Source organism: Medicago sativa, chromosome 3 (genome assembly GCF_051527215.1).
Source record: "Medicago sativa cultivar Bolivia chromosome 3, Bolivia_mono, whole genome shotgun sequence".
NCBI lineage: Eukaryota > Viridiplantae > Streptophyta > Magnoliopsida > Fabales > Fabaceae > Medicago > Medicago sativa.
Genome location: NC_140751.1, coordinates 84,588,716 through 84,602,867, shown reverse-complemented (window position 1 = coordinate 84,602,867; position 14,152 = coordinate 84,588,716). Strand labels below are relative to the sequence as shown.

General features: G+C 35.7%; 1 protein-coding gene across 1 annotated transcript; it reads right to left on the bottom strand.

Moving 5' to 3' along the window:
- Positions 1–11,964: 11,964 nt before the first annotated feature.
- On the bottom strand, positions 11,965–13,905 carry LOC146941168 (uncharacterized). The gene has a single exon (XM_085754951.1). The coding sequence runs from the start codon at positions 13,110–13,112 to the stop codon at positions 12,276–12,278; it is 837 nt and encodes a 278-aa protein (XP_085611077.1). The 5' UTR covers positions 13,113–13,905; the 3' UTR covers positions 11,965–12,275.
- Positions 13,906–14,152: the final 247 nt, after the last annotated feature.

The following is a 14,152-nucleotide window of genomic DNA, read 5'->3' as shown; positions in this document are numbered from 1 at the left end:
CAAGGGATATAGTTCAAATCATTTCGGAGACGATTGTAAAAGAATCATTAGTGTTATTTAATAATAAAAAAATTGATCTCTCTTGTCCTCTTTTTCAAAAAAACAAATAATATAAACACTATTAATACACCAGTTGGGTTTTTTTTATATTAAAAATAAAATAAAAAAATATTAGTGTTTTATAATCCAATCCATATACGACTTTGTTACTATTTTATTTTATAAATGTTCATTTAAATTTAAGGATTAGGTAACAAATATAATAATAAAAATGTAATTTTTTATCACTTTTAATTTTTGGGATATATAGTTTTAATATTAAAATGAATTATAAATTTTTTGGCCCCTTTCAATTGAATTTCTGGATCCCTCAAAGTGCTACTCGACTTCATTTCCTCTACCTTTATAATTTGCTAACTTTCACTTCGAGACCTGAATACTTTAGGTCTAACATTTAGGCCAACCTTGTCACAACAATTGTGCATAGAGCATAAACATATATAATGTTTGCATTTTTCTCAAGTAGTAAAAAAAAAAAAAAGGGAAATAACAAAAGTGAAAAATTCCATCATGAAATTTTTCTTTGAGATATCAATGGATATTTTTTGAAAGTATGATCGATAAATAAGTTTGATTTCGTCCCATTTACTTTACTAGATATATAACAGGAGTGTTTAAATGGATCAACCCACCACATTTTGACATATATGCCCTACCCTCAATGCATCTAAAGTAGGACGAGATGGACGTAGGTGGATTGAAACTCACAACCAGTCTCGTGTCTTCAACGTGATATCTAAAAATATTAACATCAAATGAAACATATTGCTTTTTAGTCAAATTGGTTTGTCAAAACATTAAAATAAAAAATTAAATTAGTGGACTAAAATTTAATGTGAGCAGTGAACTAAAAATAATTACTCCCTCCGTTTCGAAATACATGTCCATTTTTTGCAATGTGCACTATTCACTTGACTTACTTTGACCATATTTTTTAACTAATCTATAAATACAAATATTAGCATGTAAGATGTTGTTTGATTTGTCTCGACAAATATTTTCAAAATATTAAATTTTTATAATTTTTTACTTTAGATAATTAAAGATATTAACGGTCAAAATTGTGCATTGGCATGTGTGAAGTGGTTGACTTGGACATGTATTTTGAAACGGAGGGAGTACAAAGCAATAAAATCCTAATTTTATTGGGATGCATCGATGAAAAAAATTGGGCTAATGAACGATGTAAACAAATAAAGAAATCTTTTAAACCAATTGAATGGGTCAACCCAAGCTTGTTGGGTCACAATCCTATTTTTCAACGGATTAAATAGGTAGGTTAACTTGAACGGTAGGATCCAAAATTTCAACTCACTCCCTTAAAACAACGAGATTAAATGAGTTGGTCGATCATATTCAACTCGTTTTGTCACCCATAATTAAGATAGAAAGCATACCAACTTTTTTTGAGCAAAGGCAAATTAATGCATTTCATTTATAATCAAAGAGTACATATCATGAGGTACATTATAAAAGATATGGGGGCTAATATGAGATAGAGATGCTCGTGCAATAGTATGAGCCACTCTATTAGCTTGTCTCCGAATATGCGACACTACATAGCCGATATTGTTGGATAAAACAACCCTACACCGAGTTACAATGTCTCCGAACTCATTGTTATGAGCAGATGTAGAGTTAATAGCATTGACAAGTGTTTTGTTATACGTTTCAAATATTGCGGAATGCAAACCAAATAAAGTAGCCGTATGAATAGATTGCGGCGGTGCAAGCGCTTCGCTTCCAAGACATAACCAAAGGAAGGGAGATGAGCAGACTTGCCGAAAATAAATTGGCCCAAAGAGTTGCGAAAGCACATGCCAAAACCTGCCATGGTGTTGTTATTGAAAGTTGCTTTGCATCAACATTACACTTTATAACGCCTATCGGTGGTTTTACCCACGTGTTTGTATGAGCCAAGTGTTGAACCCGAGGTTTAATCCTTTCCATACAACTCCATTCGTGGAGTGTTTCTTTTGCTCTAGTGATAGTGAGTGTGGGAGAGGTACTTGAAGATTCCCAAAGCTTTAAATTACGGCTCTTCCAAATACTCCAAAGCAACATTGCGGCCGAGTGCTTTGTTGAGTGGGTGATAATCTGTCAAGAAAATCAAACGAGCGAGTAGTGAATTCACTAGTCGGAGCGAAGCTCACGAACGTGGTGCCCCAAATCTATACGGTCCCAACACTCCATTGCTTTTAAACACACAAAGAAAAGGTGCATATGCGATTCATCCAAAGTTTCGCATGATACGCACGTGTCGTCACAAGGGATACCTCGAGTGGTGAGGTTAACACGAGTAGGAAGGCATTGATGTGAAATACGCCACATGAAAGAGCTAACACGGGGTGGAATTTTCGGATTCCATAGATTCTTCCAATGGAGATCGGTTGCACGGGAGGCGGTGGGTGAATAAGGTCAACGCATATGCGGGAGGTGACTTTACGGTGTAATTACCATCATGAGATACCTTCCATATTACGGTGTCTTCCATTGAACGGGTGAAAAGAGGAGTAGAGATCACGGCGGCGGCCACTTGAGAAGTGAAAAGTGAATTTGCAGATTATGATTCCAAGAGAGAAAATCCGGGTTCATAAGATGATTCACCGTGAGATCTTCAAGGTGTAGAGGCGGCAATGTATCGAGGTTTATGAGTTGGGAAGTTGCGGATCCATGGCATAGACCACACATTAATTTTCGTACCATCACCAATCTTCCATCGAAGGCCCAAAGTAAGTAAAGGCGGGTGCTCCAAAGACTCCTCCATGTGTAGCTTGGATTGTGACCAAGAGGTGCATCCAAGAAATCCCGACGAGGGAAGTATTTGGCTTTGAGAACACGAGTAAGTAAGGAGGTAGAGTACGTCGCAGGCTTCCGGCTTTTGCTTACCGAGCATTGAAAGATTGAAAGCCTCCATGTTACGGAAGCCTAGGCCACCAAGACTTTTGTGTGGTGTGAGTTTGTCCCATCTCATCCAATTTATACCACGACGACCATTCTTTTGATCCCCGGTAGAAAGAATTCATCATCCGCTCTAATTCCTCACACAAAGAATTGGGGATGAGAAAAGCCCCATACAATAAGATGGTATGGCTTGAGCAAGCTGATTTAATTAAGACTTCCTTACCGGCTCGAGAAAGAGAACGAGCATTCCACGATTGACATTTCTTCCGGATACGGTCTTTTAAATAAGAGAATATCGCCTTTTTGTTGCGACCCACCATGGAGGGTAAACCTAGGTATTTGCCGCTTCCAATAGTATCGTATACGCCAAGGATGCTCTTAATTGCATCAATTATGTCATGTGAGGTGTTGGTGCTGAAGGCAATAGCCGATTTCTTTGAAGTTAATTGCTTGCCCGGAAGCGTGCTCATAATGAGTGAGAATTTCTTTGAGGGATTGAGCTTCGAAATGGTGGCTCGACGAAGAGGAAAGCTGTCATCGGCGAAAAGAAGGTGGCTTATAGAAGGAGCTGAACGACATATGCGTGTGCCATGCAATGTTCCTCTTAGTTCTCGGTTCTTAATAACCGTTGAGAGACCTTCTGCACAAATAATGTAAAGGTAAGGCGAGAGAGGGCAGCCTTGTCGCGGTCCCCGTTCCGGAGTGATAGGACCAATGCGGTCCCCATTAAAGATGATGTTGTATTCAATAGAGGTTATGCACATCATCATCCACGTTACCAACGAGGATAGAAACCTAGCTTTTCAAGAATCGCTTGCGGGTATGACCAGTGACACTATCAAATGCTTTAGAGATGTCAAGTTTCGAGCAACTTCTCCTTTTTTCCCTTTTGACTTGCATCGCATATGGTGAAGGATTTCAAAAGCGATGGCGCATTATACGTGATGGATCGTGAATGAACAAAAGCGGCTTGCTCTAGGGATATCCACTTGTTGATCGAGAGGTCGAAGGCGATTAGCTAGGACTTTTGAAATGATTTTATATATGACATTGCATAACGAGATAGGACGGAGATCTCTTATGGTTTCGGGGTTGTCCCACTTTCGGAGCTAAGACAATATTAGTTTCATTCGAAGCTCGATGGTAATTGACGGAGTTAAGCCAATGTGAAGCCTCCAAGAATAATTCACCCCCTATATCGTCCCAGAATCTATGGTAAAAAGCGGGATTAAGACCGTCTGGACTGTGATTTATCGGGATGCATATTGAAAATTGCCTCCTTAAATTCTTGCTCCGAAAATGGTTGTGTAAGAATGGAATTATCTTCGGCGGACACTACTTGCTTGGACGCAAGAAATGATTGGAAAATGATCACTGGGATGGGCGAGAAAATATTCTTTGAAATAATCATGGATATGTGTGCGAGAGGTCGTCATGAGAGGTTATCCAATTACCGAAATGTCTCGCAATTTTTTTATTGTGTTTCTTCTTTTACGGCGATCTTTGATGCGTGAAAGAATTTGTTGTTCGTATCTCCATCAGAGAGCCAAAAAACCTTTGATCGTTGTTTCCAATAACTTTCTACTTGGAGTAGTAGTGTTGCCAAGTTATTTTGCATAGAGATCAATTGCGGGTCAGCGGCATCTGCGAGAAGAGCTTCGAAAAGCCTCGATAGGCTGACCTTTGTTTGTTGATGAGTTGCCGAAAATTTGGGATCAGATTTTTGCTCCGAGGATGACATGTCATCAACGCAATGTTTGAGCTTTGTTATAACATCGAAGGAGGGTAATGTGCCCGATTCAATTTGACCAAGTGATTCGGTTCGGAGTTCTAGCGGCCAAGCATTGTTAAGCCGGAAATATCGGTGGGGTTGACGCCACGGTATGGGATCAAGTTGCGGCGGGAGTGGCGTATGGTCGATATAGGAGCAACAAGAGTTTGCAAGGTTGCGTTTGGATACATCGGTGCCAAGAGGATGTGATCATGGCTCTGTCAAGGCGCGCTTCTTTTGAGGATTCGGTGCCAATACTTTTGAACCATGTGAATTGATAACCGATCAAGGGGATATCGAATAGGTTACAATCATTCACGGCATTTTGAAAACCCCTAATGAGCCAAGGAGGGCGATCGGGGCCTCCTCGTTTGTCTTCGGACGAGAGATGATCATTAAAATCTCCTATTATGCACCGGGGATCGTACCGATTGATTGCTTAGGGACCGAAGCAAGTCCCAAGAATCTGCGCCTACTGAGTGCGAGTATCCGTAAAAAGCGGTTAACCTCCGGTTGTTAATGCCGATCTTTGATTTTAAGGTTGACAAAGTTTTGGGAGAAATTAATTAACGTGCAATCAACGAGAATTGCGCCAAAGAACCGCAATACCACCGCTTCGCCGGTTCTATCAACGGTAAAATGATTTTCAAATCCAATGTTGTAGCATAAGTCGAAATTTTATTATCATTCACTAAAGTTTCAATAAGGATAACAATATCCGGTTTATAGACTCGGACCAAGTCTTTCATGGTAGGAAGCCTTAACATTCCCCGAGGCCTCGGCGGTTCAAGATATTATATTCATTGTGCCGGCGAGGCACAGGAGCCGGAGCTCTGCCGATAAAAAATGAATTGATGTATGAGAAATCTCCATGGGGGCTGATGTCTTGTCGTGTGTCTCATTGATGGTAGGACTAGTAGAACTTTTCCACTGCATCATCAATGGTAGTGCTGACGACATGGGTGAAGGCTGAATAATTGCGGCGTTAATTCTTTGCATTATCTTACGATTCCCTTGACCATTTGGTTTCTTGGTAATAATTGTTTCTTGATTTTCTTCTTGCAAAATATCGGCATTACGTTTCGGTTTTCCTACCTCTTTAATCTGTTTTCTCGGCTGCAATAATTTTTGGATTTTGTAACAGCCGCACCAATGATTCGGCGGTGTAGGTTTTGGACCTGCGGTAATGGCATTAACTCCGGTGTCTCGCAGAATCAGTAATCGATGGTGTTGCGGCGGTTGATGCTCCCATGAGCGAGTTCCGGCGAGCAACTCCGCCGGTGTTCTTTTGTCTTTCAACTCGCGGCTCGGGACCCCACAAACGAGTGTCGTCGTACGTCTCTAGGGAATATAGTTTTTCACGGTAATCCTCAATATGTCCTAAACATCCACGAAGTAGCAATAATTACCTAGACGTTCGTATTTGAATTTGATGAAACAAGAATCCACTCCATGTCGTTTAATCTTTTTACGGCGCTTCAATGGCTTTGTCACGTCGATCAACACCCGGATTCTCATGTAGGATGCCGAGGTAGTTAGAGTTGTTCTTTGCATCATATTCAAGGAGCGGACCTATGTAGTTTGCGATATCCTGCCGACTTTTGTCATGTATCTGTTGGGAGGTCATGGACTTGTATCCAGAATGGTACGAAGTGGAGAGGGACTTGGGTGGGGGAGCCATTTTCTGGAATGATATCAAGAACCAAGAGGTGATTGTCAAAGTACCATGGACCCTTCTTCAATATTCTTTGAAAGTCAAGGTGATGGTTAAATTGGAAAGTGTATAGGCATGGCTCAATTTCTTGAATTTTGATACCTTTGACGGGGTTCCAAAAGGTTTCAATCTTCTCCATCATCATGTAGGAGCGGATTGGCTGTTTGTGTGAAAACGACCAACTAAACATAGGCGAGGGTCCTTTGAATTTGTTGGGAGATTTCATCAATCTGGATTTCGAGTTCATCGTCCTCATCGCTTAGTGACGGATGATGTAAGGAAGCCATGATAGCAATTGATGAGGCGGGTAGTGGTAATTTGAAGATACTTCTCACAAGGAGAGAATGAGAAAAGAAACTACTTCTCACAGTGGAGAGAATTTTGTCACGGTGGAGAGATTTTATTCTAAAAGCAAAATAAACTTAGAACAACGTAGAACTTTGATTTCAATACAACAAGTTTACAAATATTCCCAGGATAGCATCTGGGAATACCAACTTTTAAAATGCAAATGATTTGGTTAACGACTCGTCTATTCGATCCCAAACATATTATTATTTTGCGGGCCATAATGGTGATTATGTCATTGCTGTTCATGCAAATAATATTTTGACACGTGCACACTATTATTACACTTAACTTCTAATCATGGATGAAAACAAGATAAATATATCTTTTATAAAAGAAGAATCGCAATCTTCAATCCTGTAATTTCTGTGGTAACCATTTGGTCTTACTCTTATTGCTATCAAATCCCGGATTAGCATTCAAATTATAATGTAAACGGCGGAATTTCATTCAATGTGGACCAATTTGGGGTCAGTCACACTTTTATGATATCTTGACGTTTAGTTGAATTCGTGAGGTTGTCATTTGGTACATAAATAGACGTATGTCTTAGGATATGACATTTTAATTTGATAGGAACATTATTTATACTAAAGTTTTTGATGTATTCTGATTTCATATAATCAAAATCCGATAATCGTTTCAATGCATGCGTACAATCTTATCTGTTGTAATTGTAATTATATTTATTGGAGACGGCAACTATGAAGAAAAAACATGAAAATCAAATAAAAGACTTTATGGTAATGAGCCAATGATGAAGGATGAAGTATTGATCTTGATCTTATATGACAATTAGTGGCTCTAATTCTAGTTGATATACTTATTAAGTGGATGAAAAGGGACACTGGAACAACATAGTATTAGGGGAAGATCTTAATTAACGCGTTGTTTAAGGCAAACGGATCCAATTCAACTAACATGCTGAGACGGCAAAATATTGGATCAAGTCATGTTTTTATTCCATAATAACGAATATAGTTATTGGTCGGAGAAAAAACAGAAGAATATTGTTGTTGTTTGAATTTGAATTCAAAAAGAAGTAGGACTGTCAAAAAAAAAATATAAAGAGAAATTAACCTTATTGATTTACTCTGGAAAATTAGCTTTAAGCCCCGAGATCAATTTCATACACCATAAATTTTTCACACAAGTCGTCACAATTAATACAGTGTCCTCGACGTACTACAAATGAGAAATCACCACATCCGACTAACCAACCTTGAAACCCTTAAGGAGTGTTTGTTTAAAGGATTAAGCGTGTGTTTGGTTATGCGGTGATAGAAATTGATTTTGGTTGAATTGATTTTATAAAATTGATTATGGTTAAAAGTGACTTGAATGAAAAGTGATTTACATTTGGATAGCTAGCTTTATGATAGAAGTGATTTGTATCAAAGATATTGTTTGGATATTTTTTGTGATAAAATTGTTTTTCGTTGTGTAAATGACCAAAATGGATTTCTCATATGGTGCATTTAAAACAGATTTCATTTATTTGAAAAAGATTTCATTTATTTACTTTTGCAAATTTCATTTCCATTATTAGTTAGTTATTTTTTTAGTTATTTTTTTGGACACATTTTTAGTTTTTTTTTTAAGGAACATTTTTAGTTTGTTATTTAAGTTTACGTTTCATTATTAATTATACAAGCTGTATAGATTTTTTCTAAAAACTATTGGGCTGAAAAAAATGCTTTTTGATGGGCTTCATGGAGCAAGAAAACAAAAGAGTCCGAAAACCACCATTTCCTCCCACAATAGTGTCTTCCTCAACCTTGTTTTTGAGATCTCTTGCAACATATAAAAAAACTTCACGGCAACAAAAAAATCACGCAGACAACAACCGACGGTGAGATGGAGCCACGGATTTCGCAGGTAGGTCAAAGGATTTGTAAAATATAAAAAGTATGTGAAATGAAAAAATGAAACTTAAGGGCAAAAGAGACAAATCGGTGTACCATGTATTTTCACGGCGAGAGAAACTCGATTTCTAGAAGTTAGGAATAGCAGACTTCTCTAAAAGTCAATTACGAAGATGGAAACGTACGACGGCGGTGGAGTGTTGGTGGAGTACCAAACATGTTGAAACCACGTTTGATGGTTGTTTCCATAGGGTATCCAAACACGAGACTAAATTTACAATCATGGTGGAACATTATTCAGAAATCTTAATCCTATTAAAATCTTTGGTAATTAAGTTAGTATCTCAGAAATATTTTTAAATATATTTAATTTATAATTTAAAACAAAAAAATAAAAGAGTTAAAATAGTGTGAGAGTGAGAAATTATGGATGGTTACCTCTTATTTTCAAGGGAATAAAAGATTTTCATACTTTAACATGGGAATAAAAGTAGAAAAGTCACGTGTAAATTTTATTCCTAGGAATAAAATGTAGGGTTAAATATGTTTTTGGTCCTTATAAATATATCAACTTTTGGTTTTAGTACCTCTAAAATTTTCCATCAACTTTTAGTTTCTATAAAATTTTCAATCACTACTTTTGGTTCTTATTTTTAAGTTAATTTTTGTATTTTTTTTAATGATATTGTGCAGAAATGTGTAGAATATTGTAACAAAATTATACTTTTTTAACAAAACATAAATTTAATATGAAATTTTAACGGTCAAAAATATAAAAATTCATATTAAATTCATGTTTCGATAAAAAAATTCTAATTTTTTTGAGAGGTTCTTATAATATTATGAATTTTTCAGCAATGTTTTATTAAGAAATATGATTTCTATATACGAGTTTACTTTAAAGAAGGGATCAAAAGTGAATTTGGAAAATATTTAGGGGCTAAAAGTTGAAGAAATTTTTTAGAGGAACTAAAACTAAAAGTTGACATATTTATAGGGACCAAAAACATATTTAATCTTAAAATGTATCTAGGCATAATTTATGAAAACCTGAAACAAAGATGGGAACCAAGAATTCCCAATATCACATTCCTAGAAATAAATTTGCAATCCATAAAACAAACACCCCCTTATAATAAATAATCTTTAAATATTGTTTTGTTGGTTAGTACACTGAGCCCCTAGCTCCTCAACCAAGAGAAAAATGAACGGAGTTGATGGTTCTCCTTGCTTAAGACCTTTTTCAATTTATACTTGAGGCAACGAAAGATTTCCCTCAAAGATCAATTCATCGACTTGGCCCAAAACCTAAATATCTTCATCATATACTCTATCAAGCTTCAACATACCGAGTTATAGGCTTTTTCGAAATATACCTTTAAGATCAACAAATCATTTTTTGTCTTCTTTGCTAAATTGACCACCTCATTAACAACAACATTACCATCAAGAAGAAGTCTTTCTTTAAGGAAAGTCGGTTGCTTTGGAGAAATTATGGAATCCATCACCAAAGCTAGTCGGATAAGGAAAGTCGGTTGCTTTGGAGAAATTATGGAACCCATCACCAAAGCTAGTCGGATAGTAAAAACGTTTGCCATCAATATGTAAATACTTCCGAGGAGATAAATTGGTCGAAAATTCGTAAGAGATTGAACATCAAGATTTTTTTATTAAAATGGGCAAACATCTCTATTAAACGCATCTTCAACACCCCCAAAAAATTTTGGCCATTACTTTTCCTACCTTACCCATTTCTTACGCACATAGTTTTTGTCCAAAAATGCCCATGCAATTTTCGATTTTTATATTACGAAATTGAGTTTTTCCTTTGTTGTGGGGTGAAAAAAATGAGTTTTTTCACCAATTTGAATTTTATAATTTGAAAACCTAAAAAAGTAAGGCGCGTTCCTTACTTTTTTTGGGTTACAAAATCCGAACACCCCATAAACATCCTTTTCGGTGGAAAAACAATTCGGATTATATGATACGAATTGTATCGGTACATATTATGAGTCTGTTTGTAACATGGATAACCGGTTTAAGGATCATATTAATCTTCCTAACTCTCATCCTTCTATTTTAGGTCATTGCTAGTTGTTCCTAGTAGAATATTCGGTTTTCGGGCTACTTGATCGGATTACTGCGAAACTTCCCCGAGAAAATCGAAGAAAAAAAAATCAAGGATCAAGACACCCTTAGAAGGGACTTCTTGTAGGATTCGGCCCTTTAAAATCCAAAATTCTATAGTTTAGACTCATTTTTATTTTATTTTTTATTTTTCATATTCTCAAAGAAATCCGAAAAAAAAAAATTGCATTAGTTTTAGAATTTTACGGTGGTATTTTTATGATTTTATTTGATAGATTTTTATCATTTTTTTACTTTATTTTTTTTTGTTGTTTGTATATGTAAAATTCAAAAGCTATTTGAAATTGAAGATATTTTGATTGTTGATTATATATAAACATATTTTGGATTATAAAATCCAAACTCGGTTTGGATATTTTCGGATTTTATAATTCAAAATCCTATAAACATTTTTTGTAAAATTTATAAGGCGCATGAAAAGTAGATAAGGTGGGAAAAGTAAATTTCAAAATGTTTTGTAGAAATTGATAATAGCACTTTGCTTTCAACTAGACATGCTTCATAGTATGTGTAGGGTGTAACAATCAACCCAAAACAATTTAGTTTACTTGGATTTTCAAACTAAACAATCTATTGGTTTGTGTAGCTCAATGTCACGTCATTCAAAACAAATTACTTAACTAAATCAAACTATTATAATTATTATTATTTCCTTTTTTTCACAATATTCCTATTATTAGCAGTATTCTCTTTTTTTTTTTAGCTAATATGCATGTTTTAATAGTATAAAACATACGTAAATTTATTTTTTAAGAAAACATACGTAAAAGTTTGAGCATAGTTGCTTTTTATAGATTTTACAAATTAAGTTTCTTAACTTTTATCACTCAAAAAAAAGTTACTTAATTTTTCGAATTTTAATGAACTAAACCAACTTATTTTTCATCAGTTTGGTTCGGATTTTTTTGAAACATTGGAAAAATCCAACCAAGACAAATTAATTCTTTCGTTTCTTAGAGTATCATTGGAATATTTTCTGTGATCAATTTCCCCAATTGCTAGATCAGTTGACCTCACCTTCAAATGTATCATAACACAAGATTCGGGTGTATAAAATCCTAATTCTATCGACATTTCTAGAAATATTGGTCTTGATGTGCATGAATCTTTGAAATATACATAGTTTTTTTTGTTACTCAATTGATAAATGCATAGCTGAATTTATGTATTCATTGCCACAATACTAGTAAGCAAGAAGCTATCTTGATCATTATGCTGTACAAAATACAAATTCAAACTAGCACACACAAGTGTTTCTTTACTCTTATAATTAGAAACACAAATTTCATCAACCTTACAAACTTCTATAGTAGTAAACTAGTAATGAATAAATTTCAATATTCAAGAATCAACAAGCCCCAAAAAGATAAAACAAAAAACAAGAAAAACAAACATAGAAAATTGGTTTCAAACTATGTATAATACCAAACAGATCAAAATATAGAGGACACACAAACACTGTTTTCTACAAAAAGATGAAACAGTCCAATGAGATAAGAGGATTATCAATATCTTCCATAATTGAATCAATATTGTGTTGATTGCTAGAAATCACATCCTTAACCACAGTTTCTCTATGCCTCAAACTCAAACCAGAAGATTGAACCCGCCGCAAACTGTTGTTTGGACTAATAGCTGCTGCTCTAACACTTTCTTTCCTTATACACGACGAATTAACAGAACGTGATGAATGAGCTACACTAGCTTTAGGGCTATTACTCATTCGCTTCGAAACACTATTGTCGGAGATATTGTTAGGTAAAACACTTCCATTGAATCTACGACTCGGAGAAGGTGAACCCAACATTCTATTAGGCCTCATTGGTAGTTGAGGTTCTACTTCCTTTCTGAAACTCTTTTGTCTTGTTAGGTTGGTTGGTGAATTTGATCGAACTCTTTTCAGTGGCATGTTTTGCTTTGTTGGTGAAGGGTTTATGATCTTTTTAGGTTGAGGTGCAGGTTTGGTGAGGGAATTGATACGAGTGATGATGTGTGGATTTTCCTTGTAGCAAGACCAAAGGAAGTCATTGGAGAAGGATCTATCTTTGGAGCTTAAAGACGAGGAATTTGTGCTTGAAAAAGAAGAAGCTGAGGAGATGGTTTTAGCAGTGGTGCATGTAAAGGAGGAAATGGAAGAGGTTGGAGATGGAGGAGAAGGTGAGATTTTGTTGGAAGAATGAAGAAGGGTTGTTGGAGTTGGTGGAGGTTGATGAGAAATAACAAGTTTGTCTTGAAGGTGTTGTTTGTTGAAATGATTAAGAGAATGTTTGTTGGGTTTGCATTTGCTAATGCATGAACCCATAATTTGGTTGAGAAATGAAATGCAAAGGGAAAGAGGTGAGGGAGAAGAAAAGGGTGGTGAATGTGGTGTTTACATAATTTAATATAACGTTGGAATTTGGATTTGAAAAAAGGAATGAAGCCATCATCTATCTTTTGCTTTTGGGACTTTTTTTGTGCTTAGCTTTTCAGAGTGTGTTAGTTTGAATTTGGTTACCGGGGAATATGGGTTCCAAGGTTTCAAAAAACGGACCTGTACCGGGATTGCGGCCGTTACAAATCGGTATCGGCAGCCACCGTGACCGTTTTTGGTCCTTTTCACGTTGAGAACAAAAATCACATGAAAATCGCCGTTACGGCCGTTACGGAACGCCGTTACGGCCGCGAAACTCCGTTACGGCCGCGAAACTCCGTTATACAGACTTGAAAAATTCAGAAATTTGAACAGAGAAGGAAAGAAATCGGCGTGCGTCGAAGGAAGAAAGATACTAGATTTCATGTTCTTCCTTCTAATATAGCAGAGATACAAAAATTGAAAGAAGAAACATTGTTATTTCTTGTTTATTCTTTGATCTTTTGCTGACAAAAGTTAGAATGGAAGACACAGCAGTGCAGGCATAGTGAATGAGAGAGAGGCAGCCGCACAACAATATGGGATTAGGGTTATGTATTATGAATATGAAAGATTTGGACTTGGGTATATTTGACCCGGTATAATAAGTTTTAATTATATGGGCTTTGGGCTATTGTTATGTGTGTTGCATTTCATGAGTTCCGTGTCTTACTTATGCTTCATACCAAAAAAGAAAAAAGTTTATGCATAGTTTTTTAATTTTTAAAGAGCTAATAAGAATCTAATAATTTATATAATTATTATTAAGTATCTTTTATATACTTATTTTTATAATTTTAAATATTAAATTATCTCTTAAACTTGAGTGATGTTTAAATTTTAGTAGTATAATATAGGAATATTATTTATTTTTTTGTCTATAATAGTTTGATATAAAAAAAAACATTTTGATTAGAGTAAAAAAATTGGGACTTTGATGCTAGAACTTT

What these genes read in the sequence shown, in the direction of transcription:
- LOC146941168 (XM_085754951.1), bottom strand. Translation starts at nt 13,112, where the DNA reads ATGGGTTCATGCATTAGCAAATGCAAACCCAACAAACATTCTCTTAAT.